Genomic DNA, 26402 nt, shown 5'->3' with positions numbered 1-26402 from the left:
AAGAGGCTTTAATTTAAAACATGTAGTGATAAAACTATGACTACTTATGAATGAGCTAAGCAAGGAAAAATGCGGAACTGTATTTTAAACACTGAAAAATGTTAGCTTAATTTCATAATTACACCCACAAATTATTTGAAAGCAATAATACGAGTTTTAAGAAAAACAAATAAAACTTAATAATTACACACCGAAATTGATTGATACTATTGACACTGGCTCAAAGCCTGAAGTCGTAACATCAACACTAAGATAAACAGACAGAAAGACAAACAGCTCGACCGCCACCAATTACACGGGACCTTGAAACTCGCGCCAACTCAAACAATCCCTTGATTACTTGTTAATGGCACTGCTTTATTGCCTAAAGTCTGTACTCAATCGATATAACCAGATGTACTTTAGCAAAGCTAAAGGCATTATCTAGTGCCGTTTTTACTTGTAGCTATACCTACTGTATTATCTACAGAGATTATACAGTAGGTATATGTAATGTGTGAGTTATATCCTTACGCATAGTGAATGTGTAAATTATCTCTCTTAATCCTGGTTTCTGAGTAAATTTAGCGTTAGTTATTATCTTTAATTGCGTTTTTTATATGAATTTATACGCTATAAATGTATCTGAGAAACCGGGGTTTAGAGACTTAATTTAACGTATTTTTTTTTACTTGAAAGCGTAACTATCAGACGCGCCTACTTTTGCATTTAGTTAATAAAAAAACCTATTACGGTCCCACTGTTACTCAAAGGTCTTCTCGGAATGGGCGAGATATAAGTTCTTGGGTTGAGTTCTTCACACTAGCCAAGTTCGAGCTAGGGACTTTGGATCCTGTCAATTTTGTTGTTTTAAGAACTCCTGGTTCGGGAGAATAAAATAGTGTAAAAAAAAACTACTACTTAGGTTTGTCAAAAAACTAAACTTTCGTATCTAATAAAACTAAGCAAACAAACTGTACTTAACTTCGTGATCTCATTATCCAAAGACCGGATTTCCATCAAAGGTTGACAAAATTAGAAAAGACCCTAGATCCCTAACTATACTTGAGAGAACATAATCTTGAAACATTAAACATTCATCAACTTCCTCACATTTGTTCTTAAGTAACTTTCCTTTGAAACGAACTTAGAACCTTATTTAAGTATCTGTTTTTTACAACTCCCGCATTAAGGATTAATCTTATGTATTTGAGACTTTAACAAACATACTAAAAACCGATTTGAAATAATGCTTGCTTAAAACTTTCATCCCATATTTCATGCTCGTCGAAGGTTTATTTAAAAAACACCTATGTACCTACTTTGATCCTAGTTTTTCGCAATTCACGACACCTCCGAGTTATAATAAATTCATCGAGGTCGGTTTATCAGATTAGTAGCGGAAACATAACAGACAATCTTTCACATGTATAAGCATGAATTAAATCACTACTTATTAGTTATTCGTTTATTTTTAGATCGCATGAAATTTCGACGGATGTTTTTATTAATTTCCTGTCACTTTATCTAGCATTAACCTTAAGTAAGACATATGTATATCCTTTTTTATTGTATAACTCGCAATTGTGTTACTCGTCGTGGTCACCAATAACCACTAGTCCACTCAAACCCTTACCAACTACAAATAAAATGAGCAAACATTCCGTTCTCATTACTCTTTAAAAAAAAAACAGGTCATAGACATCGACTGGTTCGAGAGAGCAAAGAGGTTTTTTGTTCAGTTTTTTTGACTTGTCCTCGACCCGGCTGTGACCTGCCGTTCAATGAAGCCTCTCCCTGCTTTGTAGTCAACTATATGCGAATATTGGACAGTTTTCAAGCGATATTCACGATTTTTTTGGAGAATAAAACTATAGTTTGGAAATTGGGATGCGATTTTTGCGTTTTGTTTTTCCGAGTATCGACTGCAATATGGTTTAAGCAGTACGGTTAATAATGATTTGTAATTTCTTAATTTTAATGTTCTGTCATATAATTTATAGGTAAGTACATACATAAATCACACCTTTTCTCTAAAAGGGACCAAAGTTCTCATATTTATAAATTAAATCTGAAGATTATGTAATATGGAGTCTATCACTTATTGTAAACGTATTCTTAAGCTGACAGTTAAACATACTATTAAGGTTATAAATATGAGCCTTTTATCGCTTCAAATAAAATCCTTAATAATATTAACTAACGTGATCACAAAAGATCTCTAGATAACCAAGTAACGGCTTCCAGTCTTATTAAATGTGCAAGTTCTAAAAGGGCATATCTCCCATAACAAAGATATAAAACATGTGCTCTTTTCCAAATAGCCTATATCTTAACTTAGCGGAAGAGAAATAAGGACAATCTACCGCTTTGAATACTTGCCAGTTTCAAGCCATATAAATTATAGCTTTAAAGGTTATCTTTCTATCCCATTCTACCACTATAGAAAAGATTGTCTGTCTCATTCTCGCATAGAACATTGTACTTATTTCACTATAATAACCTGAATTTTCAAATGTCAGTGTTGAATGCCCTTTTGAGCGTAGATTATATGTATAAAATATTATTGTGAAATTGTATGAAGATGCAAGTTTGTTTTGTTAGGAGACAGTTCTCGCTTTTGGAATAAATTCTGGTGCTATAAAACAATTCCCAGGCTGGGAATAAAGTCTGGATTGTAGGATATAAACAGTATGAGAATTTGCGTCTTTGCTATAAATATTTATAGTCTCAGAGGGACCTGAATCCTGAATTTACCAAAAAATTAATGATCCAGACTGTAAATTATCACACCATTTTCGGTACACCAAATCTATTATGAGTGTAAGCAGTGAACCAGGGGCGCGATTTTCTACAGTCATTGAAAAGATACTTTTTAAAACCTAATCTAAATTCTGTATGTTGCTCGTCTCTCGGAGGTATGTCCTACCAATATCAACAGGCAAGTAACTGACGGGTAAATTTCAGCGCCACTAGCGTATTCTGCAAGAACTACTTTTTTAAGCAATTTGTAACGTCAAACGCCTGGAATTCGAGTCTAGGAAATCGCCTCGCGCGCTCTTGCATCAAGAATATCCTAGTGTATTGGAAGGCTGACAGGTAAAGTAATAAATCAGCCAGATATTAAGTGCGTGGGTTAACATCAAAGCTATCAGATGAACATTAATCACTATGGATAACCCAGTGACCTGTTCCTTGTGGGAATTATATGAGAACTTTGTATTACGAAATGGTTTAATGTAATTACGAATTACTGTATTTTGACACAGAAATCAGTGCGACTATTTCCACAGGAGAAACATTTGTCTACTGGTGGTACACTGACTTTATAAGTAGCCGAAAAATATGGCCACGTACCACTATTGCAAAACCTCATGCATGTTTGCGCTGAAAGGGTTGACAGGAATGCCGTTCGGATACATGGGACACTAGCGACAGTTTGTGATTGCTTTACAATATTTCGTGTTGGGAATAACATTCATAAAAGTAAATAAAGACGTGAATGATTTGCTATTTCAATTGAACGGGCTATCGTTTTAATAGACGTGGTGTAAGCTTGCTTTAGCAGAAGTTGTCATGGTTTAGAAAATACTGACTAACTAATTTGAGCTTAAGCGAGGTTTATTAAAAACACGAATGAAGTTCGAAACATTTATTTCAGTTTTATATAATGGCTAAATATATATGATTTTATGATTCCAAATACAATCATAATCAGTGATAAATAGCACCACCAGGAAGGAAAAACGTCCTTTATCTACCACAAAATACGTCAACTGAATCAAAATTCCACAAAAGTCATTTTAAATGTCGTCTTTCAACCACAATACAATGTTCAACTGAGTGAGAACATTCATTTCCTTCCTATTGGCAGACGTAAGCGTGGGACGACCGACAGGCCCGACGGGCGGCCCGACAGGCGGCCCGACAAATCTTAATCGAATCCGACCGACACTGCCTGCCTGTATAGGGCCTTGATTGAATACTATTGCTGTTTTTTAAAACCTTTTATTTATGGAATGGAAAGCCGATTGGCTCACTATTCAGCTGCTTGATTTGAGGAATTGAAAATTGGGAGGCTGTAGATGGAATGTATTATTTTCTGCATTATATCTTTATGATTTTCGAACACGAGTATTTCATATAATAATGTAAGTAAGTCAATGGCGTAGCTACAGGGTGGTGCCAAATGCCACTGTCGATGCGATCAGGGACTTAGCGAACCTGAACCTCCTACATGAGAGGTAACATAGCGTCCAATGTTGATGCGATCAGGGACTTCGAAAACCTTGGGGAGCTAATATAGCTTTGTGTTTTCGAGATTGCAGTTTTGTACGGTCTTAAGTCTAACTATACTATACCTACTCATAAAAAGTACCTACCATAGAAATTAGTATAGGAAACCCACATACCGAATTAAATGTCGTGTTATTGTCGTGTAGGTTTTTTAAAAATATCTATTGTTGATGTCATAATGCTGTAACTGTTTTCAATTATGTTAATGCAGTTATACGGAAACTTTGTAGTATCTATCGATTTTATTGTATAAACATTGTCAAGTGTTCTTGACATACTTGACTGTGTACTATCGGCTATGGAAAGTGCAATAAACGCACTCAATGGGATCAATTTGCGTAGTAAAACATGCACTTATGTAATGAAGCATATAAACAGCAACTTTTCCAACACCGGCACTAGTAATGTCACGAATACAGATAAAAAAAAAATTACTAATAGTCAATCTTTGCAAATTCATAACATCATTTATTGTCTCTGCTTAAGTGCTTATTATATAATATCATTTGTAAATGCGAAACGTGGGTGGATTCTACTTCTGCCTACGCCTTTAGGTATAACTGCCGCGATATTAAGTATATAATATCAGTTTTAAGTTCTTCTAAACTATTTTTAATATAATCATAGGATAGAGGAATTAACGCGAACACGCATTTTACCTTGGCGTGCCTTACGTTATGATTGTTAACGTCTTTTTCTCTCTTTCCAGCGAGCAGCAGGGTGAGCCATGCCGCGCCCCAGTCAGAGGAACTACAGCATATAACCACGGACACAGAAGTGGAGCACCGACTGTCCGACCGACAGAGCCGAGCGATGTACTACCCGAAGACACCAGCCACCACACAACTCAACACCACAGACAACACTACAGACAGAATAGACACTAATACTACACTTACCAACGAAACAGTTGAAGCACAGCCTATCCAATGGACCCAAGTTAACATAACAGAAGTTAAAAACACAACAGTAAACGTAAACGCAACTATAGCCCCATATACTAACCTTACTGAAACGCAGAACGCAACGTTTGCGGCGAAAAAGAGAAATCTGACTAGACCTGATTTTGTGATGGATGGGGGAGGTAGTATTGGATCGCCGCCATTGTCTGACCCGAGGATAGTAACGGAGAAGTCTTTGTCGTTGGAGACTACTTATTTGCAGACGAGGATACCTCCGAATATAGAGTCTTCTAGAAGGGTGATAGACCAGGGTGATGGGGGCATGGACACAGGGGCGATAGCAGGGATCTCGTTTGCCGCGCTAGTGCTGGCAGCGCTGGCTGGAAGTACGGCCTTCGTCCTGTACAGAAGAAGGTACCTGAATAAGCCCCAGACGTTGAATGACAAGTGCTCGAACCCTGATTCGAGTGGATATCTGGATGACAGTACGATACGGGTAAGTTAATTAATGTGTAATTTATAAACTAGTTTTGAATAGCTTTAGTTACAAACATCTGTGTTTTTTAATTGGTATAATATTTTGTAAATTATTAAGTAACGACCAAAATAATTTTAATGTTCAATTTGTCTCAATTTCAGGATAACTCGGAGGAAATGTACAGCCTGGACAACGATTCGTTCCTGAACTCATTAGAAGCGATGACCATTCAAAACTACTGGACGGACACGGTGAAACACACGAAACTTTGATCTCTCACCCACAAAAGATGACGGTGGCATAGTACACACTGAATCTGTTAAATGAACAATCCGTATACTTATAAACTATATTCTGTATACTGCCTAATATCCAGGAATTGACTATAGACAAAGATATGACCATAGATTTAATAGACCTACTGTCAAGTTGACATTGACATGAGACGTCACTTTGAGTGACAGTTTTGTTTGAATTGATGAAGGTAATCGTTGTATGGAAATGAGTTAGTCTTTTGAGATAATTCTCTAAAATTAAGACTGTATAATTTGACTTAAAGTGGTGGAATACCACTCGGCTTGATTGCAAAAGTTAATTTTGACATCACAATTTAATTGACTGAAACGGACGATTGGAAATTTCCATCATGATTTAGATAATCATCGAGAATCTTGATGTATTATGATATAATTTATGAAATGGGAACTATTGAAGTTCTTTACAAGTATTACAAGGCCTATGATTGATAAATAGGGCTTCATGAAAACCCCTAAGAAGAAAATAAAATGAGAATTACTGGCTTCATCGACATAACAAATACTGGCAATTTAAGCCATAGACAAAAGTCTTGCCAAATGCCTAATTAAGAGGACCTATAAATCATAATGATTTAATGGGACTTAATTAATATTAAGTCAATATGTTGATGATACCAGCTCTCAAAAATAGTGCTTAAAATAAAGTGCTAAATACGTATCGTTTTTATTTGAGTGTAAAATTTTAATTCTAGCAACACCTACAATTTGAAAGTAAGATAAAAAAATAATTATGATATTTTTTAATAATGTAGTTAATAATTTATATTAGATCTACGTTTATTAGAAATTGTAAATATTATTATTGTTGTGATAATTTCTTTAGACTTATTATTTTAAGAACATGCTATTAAAATAATTGATTGTAATGAGGACATTGTTTCAAGGCAAAAATAATAATTTCAAAACTATAAAATAATACTGCTATTATTTTATGTTTTGAAGGATGTAATAGCTCCTCCTTTAGTCGGACAACTAAGTAGAGAGCCTTAGCATGTGCGATTTATCTATATTATAATTCTGACTACTTTGAAAGTAAAGTAGCTGTATCAAACAGTCAGCTGTAAGAGTCTGCGGGTCAGTGATGATCTAAATCATAATCAATACAAGGCTCTCGATTAAGTTGTTGGACTATAAAATCATTACAATCAAATATAAGTATAGTGTGTAAACATGTATTTAGATACTGCGACTAAAACGACCTAAGATTTTATGTTATCTGCCAGTAATTTTAATCGCATTGTCTGAAAACATTTCTTATTTTTTCCCAGTATATAAATATATTTTGTTTTACGTGTAAATTTCATATTTTTGTAAATCAATTTGATCAAGTATTATTGACTTTGCGTAATACAGTATTAGTTATGACAATGATTTCACGAAATTAAGTTTGAATTCCTACACACAAATAAACCAAGTTTATTATAAGCTTATTGAGTATCAAAATTGTTCGTAATACAGGTTTCTGTAAATAAATCTATTAGGACCTAACGTAAGTTTGAAATATTCTTGATATCCTTTCCGAAATAAATTCCATCAACATTTTATTCATTTATCATAGTTTAACCTGTTCATGCTAAGACCAAATACTTACTTTAAAAGTATCTTACAAATTATTGAGAATTTGTAACTGGTGAAATATAAAACGCCGTTTACCTTTATGTGTCTGAATATAGCAACACGATGGTGTGCTGAATGCAAAAAATAAATTAAAAAGATAAAGATAAAGATTGCTAATGACAACAAGTTACAACTGCACCGGTACCCTTGGAAAGTTAGAAAAAACGTGCGCCCAAATGTCGTCTCTGGTTCTATGTGCTATAAGCCTCACGTTTTGGCCAGTCTCCCTGCCTCTTGTGTTTATTTAGTATGCATTTTCAGACACTTAAAGTTATAAAGCGCTAAAAACTGTGTTTGCAAATAGGCTAAAAAATTGTCGCAAAATAAAATTCAAACGACTAGTCTTAGCGTGAATGGGTGGCTTTAGTTATAAGGATGTGATCTCAATATATCATTTTTAATAAGCGTGGAAAATCTATGTGTGATAGCTTTAAAATTGTCATTTTATTTTTATCAATGAACTGTAATCATTCAAAATAGACCGTTTATGCCATTCTAGTATTTTTGTATGGATTTCTGTTTTTTTAATGCATTATTTTCAAAGATTATTTTTTAAATGTATTGTTGAATTCACTGTATTAGGTAATGGATTATTTAAATTATTTTTGCGTTGGTATTGGCTGTATAAATATGATACCAATTTATGGTTTAAAATGTATTTGATGCAGTTATGTTCAGTTAGATACAAATACTATAAAAATATTTTTAAAGGCATAATATTTGAATATCTACGTATTTTTTCTTTATTTAAATATTTTAATTGTGATTCTACATCCGTCCATTGATTGCGTTTGTGTTGCCATTATTTTTTGTTACCTGGCAATGTTTTATTCAAATTTTATCAAATAAATAACATATTTAATCGACATAATTATGATTTCATCAGTCATATCAAAATTAGTGTATTTGTAAATAAATATTTCTTACGTGTAATAAGTGTCGTGTGAAGTATTCAAGGAGTATTGTAAACATAATTTAATATTATTCAGTCTGGCAATTCTAATACTTTTGTATTATGCTTCGGAGTACCTACGGTGGATCTAATTATGAGCAATTATATAGACGAGAGCAGATCCAAAGTAGTCCCGCCTTGTCTAATGCATTGTGTTTGTTGTACACCAGAATCTTCTGTAGTGTTACCACAGAGACTTGATCTAAAAATCATGTTACTTTGATATTAAACCGCTAAGAGCTGCATCGAAATAAGGTACCTACTTCCGGGCTTCGAGGCGTAAAGGGTTGCCCTTCGTTATAACCTGACGTAGTAGCCGTAACAAGGTTTTGTTTAAAGTATTTGTTCTAGAATATAATAACAAAAGTACCTACTCTTCGGTTTATGACATAAACATAAATGTTAGAATTGCCAGACACATTTTTCCTTGTAATAACGATTCAATGTACTTTAATTTTAAATAATAATGTGTTGTGAGATACATATTTTAATAGTTTTTGAAACTATCAATAGTAATCTGTACTTATAATAGTTGCCATAGAAAAAAGAACTGTTAAAGTTCAGTGAAAGTTCCCGGTACGAGGTGCTAGGAAATATTTTATGTGTGTAGAAAGGAACGTAAAAACCCCCAATCTAAGTAGATCACGGATAATGTGTAATTGGTTCTTAAGCCAAACTATAATAATACATTTAGTATCATTAAATATATTTTTACTTGGAAATTATTCTCTTTTATTTACATCTTCCCTGTATATCCCGAATAGCAGTTTGAGTAGATAATTTAATCAGTATTTGATTCATCACTGCCTTAAGTGAGTGCCAAATAACTTTCACAACACAGAGCTTCGAATATCAACTATGTTCATTCGACTCCACTGTCAAATGAATCAAAGAACAAACTGTAAGTCATCATTATGACCAATGTGATACAATTTTCGCTGATTAAATGAAGGGTAAAGTAGTTTTCATCGACTCAGTAACAAAAAATTGACTGAGATTTCGGAACCTCGCCATCTATCAGCATTTTGCAAGACCAGATAATTTTTTCTTAAAACTAGCTCACGTAAACTAAAGTATTGAATTTGCTTTGATCATTACTGAACAAACTAACAAGATAAATTCCAGTATAGTCATAATTTTTTTATGCGGATTATTTTTCAGTCGCGTATTAAAATTATACCTCAGTAAAACGTAACGTAGACTAATGTCAGTTCAATGTCATTTTCCATTATAAATGTCAGTGTCAGTCTGACTTAGTTGTCAAACTTTGGTCGACTTTGTAGCATAAGTGTACAGTTTTCTACGCCGTATTTTTTAAATATATAATATAAACATGGTTCAGGCGTGGTACATGGATAGCGAGACTACAGACCAGCGTCTGGAGCATCACAGAAACCCACCGGAATATGTGTCACTCGACGATTTGTACAAAAAAACTGGCGTTGAATATTTCCAAGTAAGTAGTGTGCAAAATTGTGTTGTTATCGAGTTTTTATTCAATTTACGGACGTTATCTTCCCTTGTTTAATATTTAAAGTTTTATGGTCAATGTTCTCCTATGACCTGGGTCCGATAAAACTATACTGTTTGATAATTTAAAGAGAATCTGCTATAATATGTAAAAGTTTGGAAGACTTAAATAGATAGATGTATAATCACTAATGAATACTCTTTGATGCAAAAAGAGCTTAACAGACTTTGTTATTTAACAGTGTAGGTTTATAAACATACATCACGAAGATTTGAGCCATAATTTTCAAGTAAAATAATAATATGCTCTGTAGGATTAGCCAATTTTATAAAGATCATATCTGGTCTTTGCATATATTTAGTTAGCTGGTCTTTTATTCAGCCTAATTTGTTTCGGTAACAGGTAGCCAAATTGTTTCAAATTATTTGTGTATCAGATGATCCAACCTGAAAATGGATTTAATCATATATTTTCATTTTGCACACTTTGGTGCATGACATGGCTATTTTCAACAAAGCCAAGTAATAACTTTTATCTAATCAAGTCAACAGCTTCTCCATTAAAGTCAAGGTTGTGGTCAAGAATCAAGAATAACTATACAGTTACATTATAAAGACACATTGTACACAATATGTAATGTCATCTTATTAAATTACTTAATGAGATATTTGAGGGTTTAATTATAATGGTTTAAATAAACATTATAAGAAATTAATATTTTTTCTGTATCCTCCTATTGGTTAATTTGTTCAAAATCAAATATTTTTATGTGGTCATTTAGGTCAAATGCTGACCCTTATGATAGACAATGATACAGAGAGTGAATTTACAGCCAGTTCTTAAGGTAGGACCGATGAGAAGAGCTGACAAGAAACTTGGTGTCTATTTTAAATTGCCAAATAGTTTTAATAATTATTTCACTTAAAAATTATTATGTTACAGTAATATTCAGATAACTAAAGCAATTTAATCTCAAATTTAAGGCATACTGCTGAAAAAAAACGCTTTCTCTCTCCACATTTTATATATATGGCTACAACAACTAAATTCTTAGATGAATCTATCATTACTAGATACAGCTTACACTTACACACAAATTACACTTTCTTCTTACAGGCATAGGCAAAGACCAGAGAATTTCTTACATATCTGTACACAAATTCGTGTAATTTTTATATGCTAACCAGACCCTTGTACATATTTTCCAGCTGAACGTAAACACCTACACAACAGATGGTGTGTTAGACAAGCTGAAGAAAGAGAGGGGATACACTTATGAGGATGAGATAGTGTGCTCCAAGGAGTGCTTGCCTAACTATGAGGAGAAGATCAAGTCCTTCTATGAAGAACATCTGCATACTGATGAGGAAATTAGGTGAGTTTTAAAACAACTATTTATTTTTCACAGAAGTCTGTGATGTGCTAGTTATAGCTGTGAATGCAGGCCAATGATGATGATGATGATTATGCCAAACTACCAAAGTGAGAGGTGATTGTGGATTTTAATTCTCATATGCAGCGAAAATTTCTTTGATCTTCAAATAATTGTTTATTCAGACTACTTTTTTGGGATATTTTGCTATGTTTTACTTGCATTTATGGTGATTAAACCAGCCATATGGGTCTTAGCAAGATATATTTACATCTTGCTTCAATCAATAAAAAAGTCAAAAATGTATTTAATATACACAAAAGCAAAGACTATTTCAAATACAAGTCTATACATTTGCAACATTCTTTTCAGTTATATGTTGTATTGCTTGTAAAGTTAAGCATTCATATAAGAAGAACCCACAATAATAAGATGGCTACATTATAATACCTTGCTAAATCCTATCCTTTGCTAAAATATTATCTTTAATAACATTCCAGGTTCGTGGTTGAAGGTTGTGGCTACTTCGACGTGCGCGACGGCAGTGACCAGTGGATCCGTATCGCAGTAAGCGCTGGTGACATGATCGTTATCCCTAGTGGCATCTACCATCGATTCACACTGGACACAAAGGTAGTTACCGATTTTCTTTATTTTACTCACCATAATATAATAATCATACTAAAAACTATTGACCCATACTTAGAAAGTATGTGCTATTTGAACAATCAATTAGGTCTTCACGTGCAGTATTAACTTAAAAAAATAGGCAAGCCATCAAGTGGTAATGGTAGTGACAAATCAAAAAAAAATAGGTATGTTTATCTTGTGAGCAAATTTTTTCTTTTCAACTTTAGTTAAAAATGTATGTCTAATGTCCATACAATTCAAGCAACACAAAGATCATGATTGCAAAAAGATGTAAAAATATTATTAAGTTGGCCTCAGATAACATGCATTGACAAATTTATCCTAAACACGTCTTAGATCATATTTTTCAGTCTCGAAGAAACACAAATAAGTGTTAAGTACTAAACCTCCCTATCTCTACAATTTCAGAACTTCATTCGAGCCAAACGTCTGTTCATCGGAGAGCCAGTATGGTTGCCGCACAACCGTCCGGCTGACGACATGGAGTGCCGCAAGCAATACGTTGACAAACTGCAGAAGGGATTCGCAGCCGCCGCATACTAGACCCAACAACTTTGTCAGATAGACTAATGAAACGTCATGTAATTCTGAACCTTTCTTTTCCTATACATGAACCACTTTCACTGTTAAAAGATATACTTCTCGGGATAGTTTAATTATATAAAAATTTGCCTGCAAATTTCATCAAATCTGCTCAACTATTTTGATGTTAAAACAGAACATATATTTTACCATTTATAGAGAGATAGCTATGGATACTGGCCTGCTCCGGCTTAGCCTGGATTAAATCTGACCAATTTGCTATCATATAATTATAATGTACCTGCTTCTAAAATGATAAAAAGTTATTTCAAATACATACATTCTGCTACATATCAGTGCCAGGAGTTCTCTCTTTATAACTGTAGTGTAAGAGTATCGACTGTAAACCAACCGTGTCTTCCAACATGTTGGCCAGATCTAGTTCTATACTGTTGCGTAATAATGTGCCGGCTTAAAAGTAAATAATTTTGTATTAAGACATACAGGCATTGGCGTTTTATCAGTCTATGTAGAACAGTACCTATGAATGCCTTTAGAAATGTGATATTATATATATTTTTTGGCATATTTTAAACAAATCATATTTGGATATAAATTGTAAAACTATACTGTTGAAGATTTTTTGTATTGAATATACTTTTGTTCCATGTAGATTTTTAAGAAGTTTTTCTAAGATGCTAAGAGGAAATAACATATTATTTAGGGGTTTTAAGATTATAAACGTATCATATCATATAAGATTTACTTTATTCAATTCATATCAAAGTATATTTGATTGTTATTATGAAGAAAGTAGGGACATTCATTTTGTGTGAGCAAATCACTTCTACACCTCTTCTTCTAACTATAAACCAGCCTGTCTAAGTCTTCCACTACCCTTCTAATTCTTGAAATTAGTTGTTTTATTTCGTAATATTTACTTTTGTTTTCTTTATAACGAAATGTTATAACTTTCAGCATATTTTGTTGTTGTTTTGTTATTAAATACTCCTTTCATTGATATATTATTTATAAAATATGCTTTTTTAATGTTTCTAGTGTGATCAACCACACTCTACACACATATTTGGTTCGGCGACATTTGTCGTACAACAAAACCGAGCCGCGTCACTTGTTCGGCTTGTGCCGATCGGGTCATCTACACACATTCGGTTTTGCCGTTCAGCTAAGCCGGTTTAAGCCGAACCGTATATCTGTGTAAGCTTCACTCGCATTCGTTCCATTCGACTCCTGTATCTGTTTTCGCCCTCTACACTGCGGCTTGTTGCTATGTTAAGACACACAAAGTTAATTGGCTCTTACAATATTAAGTCAACCTCTTTAGCCTATCCAATTAAGGTCATTGAACTCTCCACTCCTTATTATAATTTGTACCTATGTAAGCTATCTCTAACACACTTGAAAACCTAACGTTTGCTCAAACAAAGTAAATTGCAAGGATTTTGAAGTTATTCTCAACACTTATTTAAATATGTCTATCTACATATTGCGATTGTATATATTTAATCGTATGTTAAGTTTTATACTTGTTATTCTATATCTATGTTATAATAAATTGTATAATTGTTATTATATTTTTTTATTTGATGTAGACTCGGTTTAAACACCTCGAAATATCTATCGGATAGATAATCTTTTTTTTTGACAGTTGTTTTCATATACATTTGCTATCAGTATAGGTATTTGGCAGAAGATATCTGACACTCAAATAATAAACTGTGAAACTAGCCCATAGTGTCGTAAAATACCTTCTTCTAGCTATCTAAATGAGAGAAGTGTTTCTAAAGTTGATTTAGAGGATTATATAAGGTTTTTTTAAACTTGTACTAACAGTTTCAGTTCGTGGACTACTAATATGTATTTCAAAGGTATTTTGTGAGCCGAATGCACGAATAAAATTTGTCTACGTTATGATGTGATGACGACTTTTAACCAATGCGCAATACAAGTTGTGCGTTGTCGATTACTGATAAAGATGAATATTTTAAAGATTGATAATCAAGGATGTGCGTAATTCAGAGACAATCATCACTGTGTTTCTGATACTGAATCGGTGAAAACAACTCGTGTCTGCAGAAATCTTATCGAATCTATAAATTGACGCAAAGCTTAAAAATCTCGTGAATCAATCAAGAGAATAACGTCACTTCAACTTTGTCGCATTTTGGATGTTTTTATACCTACCCGCAGATGACTTAAATGTGTCTAAGTTTGGTTTACGTATACCTACTTATTTTTGTAAATTCCTGGTAGATATTGCTTTAACATTGTTGTTATAAGCAATTTATTGTTTTTGTATTTTTTTTATTTTGTGGTTTGGTACTACTATTATTGCGTGCATGCAAGACTAAAGACATTGCGAATCGAAGCCGCATTTTAACTATTTAAAGATGTAAACAATCCATTAGTAATTATTTAACAACAATCTATTTAACATAGTGCCATAGCCCATAGTGCTTAACTCAAATTAAAGAGCGACATCTACCGGCCAAAATTGTAACAACTCAAGACCAAACAGATTTCGTGGTAAGTTATTCAAACGGCTACGTCAATCAACATTATTTATTTATTACTTCAACATATATTTTCAAATCTGCTTTAAATAAAAATGTACATTCACATGGTATAGCTTGCTGAAATAGCCCCGTTTCAAGCTCTTGGCGTGACCATTTCTATAAACCAGATACATAATCCTGAACAGAAACTAATCGGTAAGTGAATTTGAATAGGCTCCAAAGTTAAAGGTAAACAGAAAATTACTATTATAGGTGATGTCCTTCAAAAGGGAGGTGCGTAGTACTCGTAACTAGCCTCCAACCTTCTGTATGATAAGATGTATAATATCAATGAAGCTTCTTCTTGTCGTATGGTTAGTGGTCAACCTAGTGTCAAAGTTGTTCAAGCCGCCCGAAGGCCTTTGACGTGGCTTAACGACTGTTATCTTAACTGACAACAACCGGGACCGACTTTTTACGTGCCCTCCGAAGCACGGAGACGCCCTGTTCAAATACCACTATGCGGTCACCCATCTATGGAATGACCGCGCCAAGGGTTGCTTAACCCACAGATCGTTTACCGACCGGTGAGCACAACTGGCTACGGGCGCCTCAATGAAGCGAAAGAAGTTTATAGAGATCGTAGCAAATGACGTTATTTGCTCTCTGCTTACACTTAAGAGAATATATGCGATTTTATGTATTTATTGACTGCATATATAATATACATGACTGCCTCTGTGGCGAGGTCGGAAGTGTGTGCTACTGCCGTGTAAGAGGTCTCAGTTCGAATTCTGGGTCGGGTCAAAAATCTTTTCTGAAATTTTCTGTTAAGAATTTCTTAGAAATTTCCCGGAGTCGGGATGATGAGGTCGTAGACCTCCGAGCCTCAGAGAGCACGTAAAGCCGTCGATCCTGCGCCTGACCTGTCACTGGTCGTGTCGGTTATAGGTCCCACCGGGTTACGAGAATAAGGGAATAGAGAGTGTACCTGCTGTGTATTGTAACACACACTTGGACGCTATAAACCAAGTCCTGCACTATAGCCGGATTCCGGCTAGGACAATATTATACCCAACATAGCAGTTTGTAAATAGCTACGAATTTTAGAATTACCAAAGATTTTGTCTAGCTTGTTAGAGTAGAAAGGCATTTAAGCTACGAATCAGCCTGACCTCTACGTCGCGGATGCTCTACGTCTATATATACGACTACTACGTGCTCGTAGCTTCACTACGTAGCAGTTCGTAGCACTTATAGAACCTAGACTAAATTTTGACAAAGATATTTTTAAATTCAGTTACTGTGTTTGGGCTCTAAGACATTTAAATATATTTATAGCTAGACTTTAAAATACTGTTATGATATAAAAAACACAGCTGTTTGAGCACTTTGTAGAGCGTCAATAATAAAACCTGTATTTATGTATTTTTGTTAAGCTGAGTATAAACTTCTTTCGTCGGTATTTATTTAAGAAACATTTTATTTAATAAAATGTCAAACATCAGTCAACAAACATGTAACAGAAAAATCAGGGTTTTCTATCAAAATAAACAATACAATAGATTTAAATTATATCATAGTCCAGAGAAAAATATAGCAAATGACCACGAGTAAGTAAAAAAATAACTTTAAAGGTATAGGTACTTACCCTCTGTCGTATTGTTCAGTTCCTCTTAGTAAAATGAAGTTTGATCTTTACGGCGTTGCAATATGTATTCGTAGAATTAATATTATTTTTATTTAATTGTCGTTCTTCAAAATGTCTCGGATGATTGGGAGTCCAACTCACGTCACCCAACGCTAGTAGTTGCGTGGCAACCGCTGTCCTTCAGGAACTGACCAGTGACCATGCTCTAGATATATAGATTAACATCTCACTGTACATTATAGACGATATTTTTTTCTACTACTACCTACATAAATAGTGCTCAAAACTAAAGATGGAGATGTTTTTCGACAATTCATACTTATTTAATAAAATGTGAGTGTTTGTGTGTTTATTTTTCTTTGGCAAAACGGCTGCAACAATTTTAGATGAGATTTTACAGGGTAATAAAATTGTATTTTACTTATAAATGTACATCTACAAGGAGGGTTTCTGTTGCTAGGGTTTTTTTTGTTATTATGTACAAAAATAAATTTGATGTTTTAAGTCAGTTTATTGTTTCAGGGTAACAAACAATGGTTGAGCGAGCCGGCATCATCATCTTTGCTCTGTGGTATGCGGCGATCGCCTTCAATTACTACATGTAAGTACATTCTACTATGTCACTTATTGACGCCCTATATTAAAAAATATAATTACCTACCTCATTATCGACGGTTCGGCTACGATGGGTAGCTTTGATTTGTACTCAATTGGCCGCGCTGAATGCTAAGAGCCTATGGGTATGAAAGTCATTATAATTTAGGCACTAGATATTTAAAACACCTGTTAATGCGAACGTAGTGTTCAATATCGTTTTTCTTGTATAATATTCAACAGTTTATATTATTTGGCAATTAGTATAGTATATAGGAATAAACTGGGCAAATATACAGAGCACCAAATGTCACTCTGTCTGCATTATGTTGTGTTTACAGTAGGCGTTTAGGTAATATAAAATGCGCTATGTTGTCTCGTGCTACTTACTATTATTTGATTTCCAAACTTATTTCCATAATATATTAGTGTTTCGAGTCAAATATTTATTCAGGCATTGAATAAATACCAATATGAGTAGTGTTAAAAAGAAATGTAATATATTATACCTAAGCTATGAACTTCAAAAACTCATTTACCAACCTTATGAAAAAATCATATCTACGATTAAGAACTCGAAATAAACAAACTGACCTACAAAAACCCGTAAAGCTTTATTACGTAAACGGTCTATTAAAAAACTCCGCTTTCATAATATTGTACTAATAACATCATGAGATAGCTTTATAATTTATAGACAGCTAATCTAACCACATCGTGTAAAGATTACGAAAACATGTGAAGCACGAAGGTACGTGCAGCTGAAGTATTTTTAACTATTAATCGGCTAAAATCTCGACGCTCTCGCTAACGCATTTCTAAACTTTCCAATGTAAAGTTTAATCAAATCTGCTCATTTGCGCTCACCGGTCGGTAAACGTCGTGGGTTAAGCAAACGTTTGCGCGGTCATTCCATAGATGGGTGACCGCATAGTAGTATTTGAAATGGGCGTCTCCGTACTTTGGAAGGCACGTAAAAAGTCGGTCCCGGTTGTTATCAATTAAGATGACAGTCGTTAAGCCACGTCAAAGGCCTTCGGGCGGCTAGAACTAGGTTGACCACTAACCATACGATAAGAAGAAATTAAACGATTTTTAAATGATCTAGCGTGCTTTAGCACTTAGAAACGTCCTTTTAGAGATTTTTTGCCAGAGGGTGATTACTTCTTGCATATAATTTCTAACTTACATAATTATACCAAATCTAATGAGTAATGTCAACAACAACTATGCTATTTCGGAAAACGTCAATAATATGGAGTATTACGTGATACTATTTATAAATGTTGCGTGCGATTATGTTTATTGCTTACTTAATTACATTACCAGTCTACAGGCATGGAATAACTTGACATTACTACAGTCTACGAGCTTAGAATAACTGAATACTCTTTAGCTCAAGAATTTAACTACTATTGTAAACGCAAAAGTTTCTGAGAAGGTATTTATTACCTATTCAAGCCATAACAACTGAATGATAGATGAAATTTGGCCCACACAATACTTCATCCTTTTAAACTGCTGTTACAGTATCAAGTTCTATCTCTTGATCAGGCAAAATGATATTTGGTGCCTCGGAATTTAGTAAAATGCTCATTATGTCAATCGGTTCACCTTTCATCACATCGGACTTTAGTTTGAAATGGCAAAACTTATGTACAAATTTAGTAAATATGTTTTATACACCTCTACCTACCTGTTATAACCCAGGTAACTGGGTTCTGGAGGTCCGATAGGCAGTCGCTCCATATAAAACACTGGTATCTAGCAGTATCCGGTGAGACTGAAAGCCGACTCTCACCGAAGCACAATATCTTGTAAAATACTTAGGTAAAACTATAAAATACTTATCAACAAACAATGTAGCTTAAAACTTTAAACAAACTTTAAATTAAAGCCCTAGAACATTTCAATTTCCTGAAAGTTGCTAGTTTTCGACCTAGTTCCGTTCTCATTCATCTCGGCGGTGGATGTAGGTCGTGTTACGTAAAGACTCCCCCAAACACCCCGCATCTGGGGGAGGCTTTTGCGCAGGAATACTGTGACCACGCATAACCGTTAATATTAAAAGAGACTTTTTATTACAACCAATTTGGAGACTGATTAAAAGTTCGCTGTTTTAGGTGTTTCGTTTTAGGTGAAAATGTAGTTTTTAGGCTGTGTTGGTACTACAAAAAAATCAAGGAGAATTAAGTTTGATGAGTCTAACGGTTGGACGTGGATACAAATCTCGAAGATCTGGGTTTGATTCAGTACCCGGTTACTTCCTTATAATATGGGGAATTGGCCATTGGCGAGAAATCGAAACACCTACCTGCTCTCTAGGTAAGAGAATTATTGCATTGCCATCAAAACAGTTCGGTAATGGTACAAAAAACTGTATGGTAGGTTTAAACAAAAAAGAAACATGATAAGTTTTAAAACATCGAGCCTTTGTCAAATTGCGTCATTCGTAGATGTAATTTCATTGATTTTGTTCAACAACTGTTAAAAGTTTTGTGTGAAATGTACTATCGAACCAACTGAATCATGACCCATTTTGCCGATAATTCGCTTGACACCGTCAAAACAGTAAGAATTTCATCTCTATCGTCAAAGTTGCGTTTACGACATTTTAAACATGCATACGACTATGTTCTGATGTATTACGACTACAGACAACTTTGACCTTTGTTATTACAGTACGTAGATACGTTTTCGATAAATCACTCTTAATTTGAATCTAGAATGTAAAATAGTCTAAACTCTTTTCACTAAGAAAAAAACCTATTTGTGTCAAATATCAAATAAAACGTCATTTAGAAATCTGTGAAACGATTCGATTAGGGTAACCACTACAGTCATTGCCCATCATACAGTGATTGCCAATATTAAGGAATAATACGTTCATTTTAATTTCTAAAGTAACTAGTTCAAATTAATTGCGATATATGTCACTTTTCGAATATTGGTTACATTTTTAATTTATAGAACTCATATCTTATAGTTCTCTCTATCTATCTCTCTCTCTATCTAGTATCTCATAGTTCGAAAAGAAAAAGTAAGTTTGTTGCAATTAACAGTATTCGCTAGTATTTTTGAGTGTTTTATATTGAATTAGTATAAAGTTATTGAATTGAAACAAACGACTGATGTTCTTTTAGAAATAATATTTAAGTTGCGTTTATAATAGACTTTAAGTCAATGTTTTTACTAAATAAAGATACTATTGACCAACATTGTGTATCAATTCCTTAACCGGGTAATAACTATGCTGGTTACCCTATATTATTTTAATTTTTATAGTTACAGTTACATTATTTCCTATAATGGCCGAATAAACCATGTCCTGAATGGGTATCGAACCCACTCCTGACGCGTCGCAGTTGTAACATCAACCCACTACGCCACTGAGCCTGTTGAAAACGGTAGCAAAGCATTATTGTATTGGCGCACAAGATTTGTCGCAATAATGACAGATAACAAATTCATTACCAAGGAAACGTAGGATCAAGCCAATTTCGACCTACGTGTATATAGACGTGTTTTAGAAAATGAGCACATGGTGGGTCATGATTCAGTTTGTGCGATAGTACACGTGATTGATCGATTCTTTGAAATTGAACTCGTTAACAATAGGTTTGGAAAAGATCGATAAGTCATTTACTCGGAATATTTTATGCTAATGTGGTGTCTCTAGTATTTAAAGTTTGCGCTTCGTAAGATAAAGTTATAGAAAATCTAGATTTTACATGAAAGGATCTACGTCATTTATTTTTTGCTTTGATTTGTTATTTTCTGACTTAAACAATGAAATTCAAATTAAGCTAGAGTGATGGAATGTTTCGCTTCATGGTTGATGTTGTTACGCTGTAACCACGGCGCTTAAACGTCGTGTGTTCGATTCCCATATGGAACAAACATTCATTGTGTCGCCAAAAAATATAGAAATCTGATTATAAATACTGCTAATGTGGTGTTAGATTTTCATTATTTTGCAGTCTTTTACGTCCTCAGTATAAATAGTACCACAGATTAAAAGTAAATTCAAACCCTGCCTGCTATCGGGCAAGAATGCATAAAATACCATTTTTAACGACGAAACCATTTAACTAACATAAAATTGCCCACCCCTATCGGAAAAAAGCGTGATGATATTTATGCTATCTTGAAGTCCCAAGCTTTTCTATGTGCTACGGTAAAATAACTGTATTACTTCGTAGTCTGAATTCTACCTTTCTAAAAAAACTAGGCACGTTATATTACCTAAAAAGCTGCTAAATATATTACACTTTTATAACACGAAGGTATCATAATAAAGGCGTTATGAGCCAACTTGGCTAATGGAAACGCTCCGACCTACAAACTACGAAATGAAACCTTTAACGAAATACCAAGTTGTGATGTTCATTTTTTATTCTTATGACTATCTTCAAGGCTTTTTGGCTAGTGCTTGACCTTTGTTTTAGTACTATATAGAGTTTTAGTTCGTGTAATAAGATGTATGGAGGTGTATGAAGCAAGTTTGTAGGGATCGTAGCAAGTCGCGTGCGTTGATCTCTGCCTACCCCAAAGAGAATATAGTGTGACTGTAACAAGTGAGCTTCCGAATATGTTTTTACATATTTTGAAACATGGATCCCTTTACAGTATATGATTCAATTAAAACTGAATACTTAGTATAGGCATTAGATCTCTATTGGCCCTATTCCCTTTTATGAAATGAGTTATTCTTACAAAACTCTCTGTCATATTATCTACTCTTTCTCGAGCAGAGAAATGCTTGCCACGATATATACCTACATTCATCATACCGTGATTCATGTGTGTTGATGATCGCATGAGATCACTGATCACTTATGACCTTTGAATGCAACTGCAATTTATGATCAAAATAGTTTTATGTATCTGTGGTAGTGATAGCCGAGTGGTATAAGTTGACACCTCCCACGCAAGTGGTCGCAGGTTCGAACCCGAGGCAACACACCAATGACTTTTCGAAGTTATGTGTGTATTTGAAATAATTATCACATGTTCCAACGGTGAAGGAAAACATCGTGAGGAAACCTTGCATGCCTAAAAATTTGTTTAAAACATTTATTGAGGGCGTGCAAAGTCCCCAACCCGCACTTGGCCAGCGTGGTGGACTCAAGGCCTAACCCCTCCCTCATTACGGGAGGAGACCCTTGCCCAGCAGTGGGACAGTAATGGGTTAAATTTATTTTTATTTATTTATTTTATCTGTGGTAGTGCTTAAATTTTGGTCTGTACTAAAGCTTTATGTAGGTACATAGGGCAGTTAGTTCCAGTCCGATATTGAGGTTGAGCGCAGCGCTGCCGAGCGGTTACGCAAGCAGCGATCAATACTATACTGTATGAACCTAGATGTGCCTGAAGCCCTATTTCCTGACTTACAGAGTTATGCAATACGCGCCTGCGCTGTGCTGAGACCTAAGGTTTTTTATCTCGTTCGTTTACGTGGAGAGGGAACGAGAGAGAGTATTGTTGATCGATCAAAACGGTTCAGGGTTATTTGCTTTCGATGTGCAGATGTTTTATTGCAGAAAAATTAATTGGTAATTGAAAATTGTTTTGATTTTCCGTTCCTCGGACTGGAGTCATCTTGTCCTATACCATTGGAACAGAAAATTGAGAGGTCTTATGCGTTAGGCTTTGATCTGAAGATTTTATTACATTAACTATAATGCACCATGTAACCAAGATTTCCCGTGAAGATTTCTTATAGTGAATGATCTACAAAGTATTATAAACCAGTATTATTTTGTACATGGATTCATGTTTGCTTGATTCATTCCTTTGTGTGCTTGACGTATTGCATAAGATGCACTCGATTGTTTCGTGCTGACGGAAACAAGAACTGTTTTGATTAAGCTTTTGTATCTTTGATAATGTGAACGGCCTCCATGTCTCGAGAGCACCACAAGTTTCCACGTTCGGTTACCGACGCAGGCAAAGTCAATAGATATCTTTAGGAGATTGTCTACAGATACCAACTTAATATTGAGAAAATAAGTTCATGGAACGCGAAATAAACCAAAACTTCATGGATTAAAGTCTAGTTAGATACTTCATCTTCCGTGGCTTAGTGGTTTAGATCGCGACGCCGATATCATTGCGTAGGGAGGTTGCGGGTTCGATTCCCACAAGGAACAATTATTTGTGCGATCCACAAATAATTGTTTCGGGTCTGGTTGTACTTTGTGTCCGTTGTTTGTACGTTTGTTAAAGTCCCCGCGACACAAGAACAATTCTTAGTGTGGGATTTATATTTTAAAAATGAAATAAAAAGAAAAAAACTAAAAAAATTATACTTTAAATATTCACTACCTACCCACTCACTTATATAATAAAAAGCTTTAACTATACGAAAATATAACAAACTTTATCAGGATTGCAAACAGTTAATATAGTTTGGTAGTTACGTAACTTTGAGTGCTGAAGCGAGGGACGCTAAGGTCAAAGGTGGCTGGAAAGGTTACAGGTCAGGGGGAGGACTTCATCCCTTGTCATGCACCCAGCTTTAATAGGAAGCCACTGGTTTTATACGTGGCTAGATAACCCTTCCAAGCTGAGTATAAGTTATAGGAAAGTTGTACTCAATGCTCGCGAATTCGCAAGAAATTCCCTTAGCTTTAGAATAAAATTTTGTTTTAAAAACAAAAGGACCCCAAATCTAAATTCCTTTTAATTGTACTTAAATAATTACATTTTATCGGGTATATTTTAATATTTTAAAAATACTTCCAACAATTTCGCAATATAAGCAATAACAAAATCACATCCGTTTTATAAACCCGATAATATGCATTTTTTTATATTGAAAAGGAGCTTTTAAATTTGGATTTATGGTCCTTTTGTTTTAAAGCAACAAAATGTCACGACTATCTTTAGTTTAAAGAGTTATCTGTAGTGCAATATACGTACCTGAACTTTATATATTACTAGAGGCCGCCCGCGACTTCGTCCTCGTGGAAACCCTTCCCGTGAAAATCCTGATCTCTCAGAAACTCCGGGATAAAAAGCAGCCTATGTGTTATTCTGGGTCTTCAGCTACATACATACCTTCTACTACTTCATCGTAATCGGTTCAGTAGTCTTTGCGTGAAAGAGTAATAAACACCCATACATACTCACAAACTATCGCACTTATAATATTAGTAGGATTTACTTTGGTTTAAACGATTAGACTAGGTTGTGCTGCCAAACGAGGCAATCATAAATGTGGACATGTTGTTGACAGTTCAAAACGCATTAAGCAGGATTTCTACTATGTTTATAGCGTTGCTCTGCCAATTCATTTATTCACACTAATTATATCGAACTACACATTTTAATAAGGAACTATCTACATCATAAGGAAGCAATTTTGGTAAAATTTTAATGTAAAGAGAAATAAATTTCCGGAATACTGATTCAGTTTTCATATGCGGACAATGACAACAAAACACCAAAGAGCATCATAAGTCTGCCATCAAACGAGCTTCATAATCCCAACAAGATTTCAAAGACCACGCCTAGAAATAGTCTCACCAGACAAACAACGAACAGACAGACAGACAGGAGTTGTCGGTATACCTGGCGTGAGGCCAGGAGCCGCGGCGTTCTTGCCAATGTTTACGATAACTGCTCACCATCGGATCTAGAATGCGCGCGCGTCGCGAATTATTGCCGGATTGTGGTGTGATCAGAGGAGAATTTTGTATTATTTTTTTGTTCTGTTTGTGAAATGTAAATGCAAGTTAATTGAATTTAATCTGCTTTCAAAGTTTTAGCAATGTTCTAATCTTTAGGCAATATTAGGCATGTTTCGAAAAGATACGAAGACGTTTTTTTTACCGTAATTTGAATTTAGGTGTTAAAGTCCCAAATCTTTTCGGTAGTTTCTTTTTAGATTAATATTCGTAATATTTGCGTCTTAATTTGATTTAAGTCCCAAATTGCAGCAATATTTACTGGGTTTTTCGGTTTCTCTTTATATATGAAATATTTGCGATATATTACGCATATTTTGCTAGGAATGGTGTTCGATTTTGTTCTGGGCCGATTATTTTTAAAGAAATGTCAGAAATTATACAATTTCAGTATCTAGACTCGCAGTCTCCTATAACCTTACACCACGAATAATTTTAATGTCTTCACCGACTGACGTCCGTAATTGTTCTACAATAAATCTGTGAAGAGCTCATTTATTCAGACGAGAAACATGCAAGTCTTCTGCCCAACACCTCGCGTGATTGGATCGATAAATTGTTACTAGTAACTGTATAAATTGTAGTAGAATATGTAGAAAAACTACGGTCAAACGACTCATTTGAAATTAGTTCGGAGAACTAAAGAAATTCAATCGCAAACGACATTGAATTTGATTATCCTGGCATGTTCGTAGACTGTTAATGTAATAGTGTATTATCTATTTTGTTTATTGGATTCAGTTCGCACCTTGGAAGATTAACAGATCGTTGTTATGTCCCACTAAATTAATTCTAAGACATGGTTTGAAATATGTATTTATAAAAAATAAGCAGTATATTCATCCGTTTGTTTCTTTAAATGAAATCGGTTAGTAAATGAAATTCAATACTGTCAATTTCTTTGAATAATATAAAGTCGGCTCGACTAACTGAGCTGAAATAGTTATTGCATCGAAATGCGATGGCGCTGTATTGTACAAGCATTCGAATTATTTTTAACCGACTTTAAAAAAAAGAGAAGGTTCTCAATTCGACTGTACTTATTTTTTTTTATTAGCATAGATTGTACAGACGTTTAATGAGTAAAGTAGCAATCTGTCACAACTCTGAATATTTTCCCGAAAAAAATGAACAGTTTTGTTAAGTAAACTTTGTTTTATAAATCCAGTATCATTCCTAAATTGTTTGTGGTTAGAAAACGTACAATTTTACAGACATCAGCTGATTCTGTCGCCCACACTGCTTGTAAAGCGACTGAACGGAATTGCTTGTTTTGTTTGCCGTGGGAAGGCCGTTTCGATTTAATGAGGCACCTTACTCCAGTGTACCTTTATACTAGAATATTTTTATTGTACGTACTTGTAATAGAGAATAGAAATAGTTACGGTTGAAT

The 26402-nt window shown here is 34.4% G+C and overlaps 3 protein-coding genes across 9 annotated transcripts in view; all 3 read left to right on the top strand.

The window, feature by feature from the left end:
• Positions 1–9263, top strand: part of LOC142977087 (uncharacterized) — a 161986-nt gene extending 152723 nt beyond the window's left edge. For both annotated transcript variants that reach the window (XM_076120804.1, XM_076120798.1), the window contains 2 exons: positions 4985–5673; positions 5817–9263. In XM_076120804.1, coding sequence (XP_075976919.1) covers positions 4985–5673; positions 5817–5927 — 800 coding nt within the window. In that variant the 3' untranslated portion in view covers positions 5928–9263. The remainder of the gene's footprint in view (positions 1–4984; positions 5674–5816) is intronic.
• Positions 9264–9787: 524 nt separating this feature from the next.
• Adi1 (acireductone dioxygenase 1) lies at positions 9788–14147 on the top strand. Its single transcript, XM_076120782.1, has 4 exons — positions 9788–9997; positions 11221–11387; positions 11885–12017; positions 12444–14147. Exons 1-4 carry the CDS (start codon positions 9875–9877, stop codon positions 12576–12578), a joined length of 558 nt encoding a protein of 185 aa, XP_075976897.1. The 5' UTR covers positions 9788–9874; the 3' UTR covers positions 12579–14147.
• Positions 14148–15087: 940 nt separating this feature from the next.
• The window catches only part of LOC142979368 (uncharacterized), a 59571-nt gene continuing 48256 nt past the window's right edge, over positions 15088–26402 (top strand). For 3 of the 6 annotated variants that reach the window (XR_012959833.1, XM_076124356.1, XM_076124524.1), the window contains exons 1-2: positions 16577–16686; positions 17247–17325. Coding sequence is in view for 4 of the 6 variants with exons in the window: in XM_076124356.1 (XP_075980471.1) it covers positions 17258–17325 (68 nt within the window). In the remaining 2 variants the exon portion in view is untranslated. Of the gene's footprint in view, positions 15290–16576; positions 16687–17246; positions 17326–26402 lie in introns of those variants that run through there. The other 3 variants (XR_012959832.1, XM_076124275.1, XM_076124437.1) reach the window with 3 other exon arrangements.

The sequence above is a fragment of the Anticarsia gemmatalis genome, chromosome 1 (genome assembly GCF_050436995.1).
Source record: "Anticarsia gemmatalis isolate Benzon Research Colony breed Stoneville strain chromosome 1, ilAntGemm2 primary, whole genome shotgun sequence".
NCBI classification, from domain to species: Eukaryota; Metazoa; Arthropoda; class Insecta; order Lepidoptera; family Erebidae; genus Anticarsia; species Anticarsia gemmatalis.
Note: the sequence above shows the minus strand (reverse complement) of the source record. Positions and strands in the feature narration are given on the sequence as shown.

What these genes read in the sequence shown, in the direction of transcription:
- Adi1 (XM_076120782.1), top strand. Translation starts at nt 9,875, where the DNA reads ATGGTTCAGGCGTGGTACATGGATAGCGAGACTACAGACCAGCGTCTG. An exon ending in CTGGCGTTGAATATTTCCAA is followed by an intron (nt 9,998 to 11,220) that starts GTAAGTAGTGTG and finishes CATATTTTCCAG; the next exon opens with CTGAACGTAAACACCTACAC. An exon ending in GATTCACACTGGACACAAAG is followed by an intron (nt 12,018 to 12,443) that starts GTAGTTACCGAT and finishes CTACAATTTCAG; the next exon opens with AACTTCATTCGAGCCAAACG.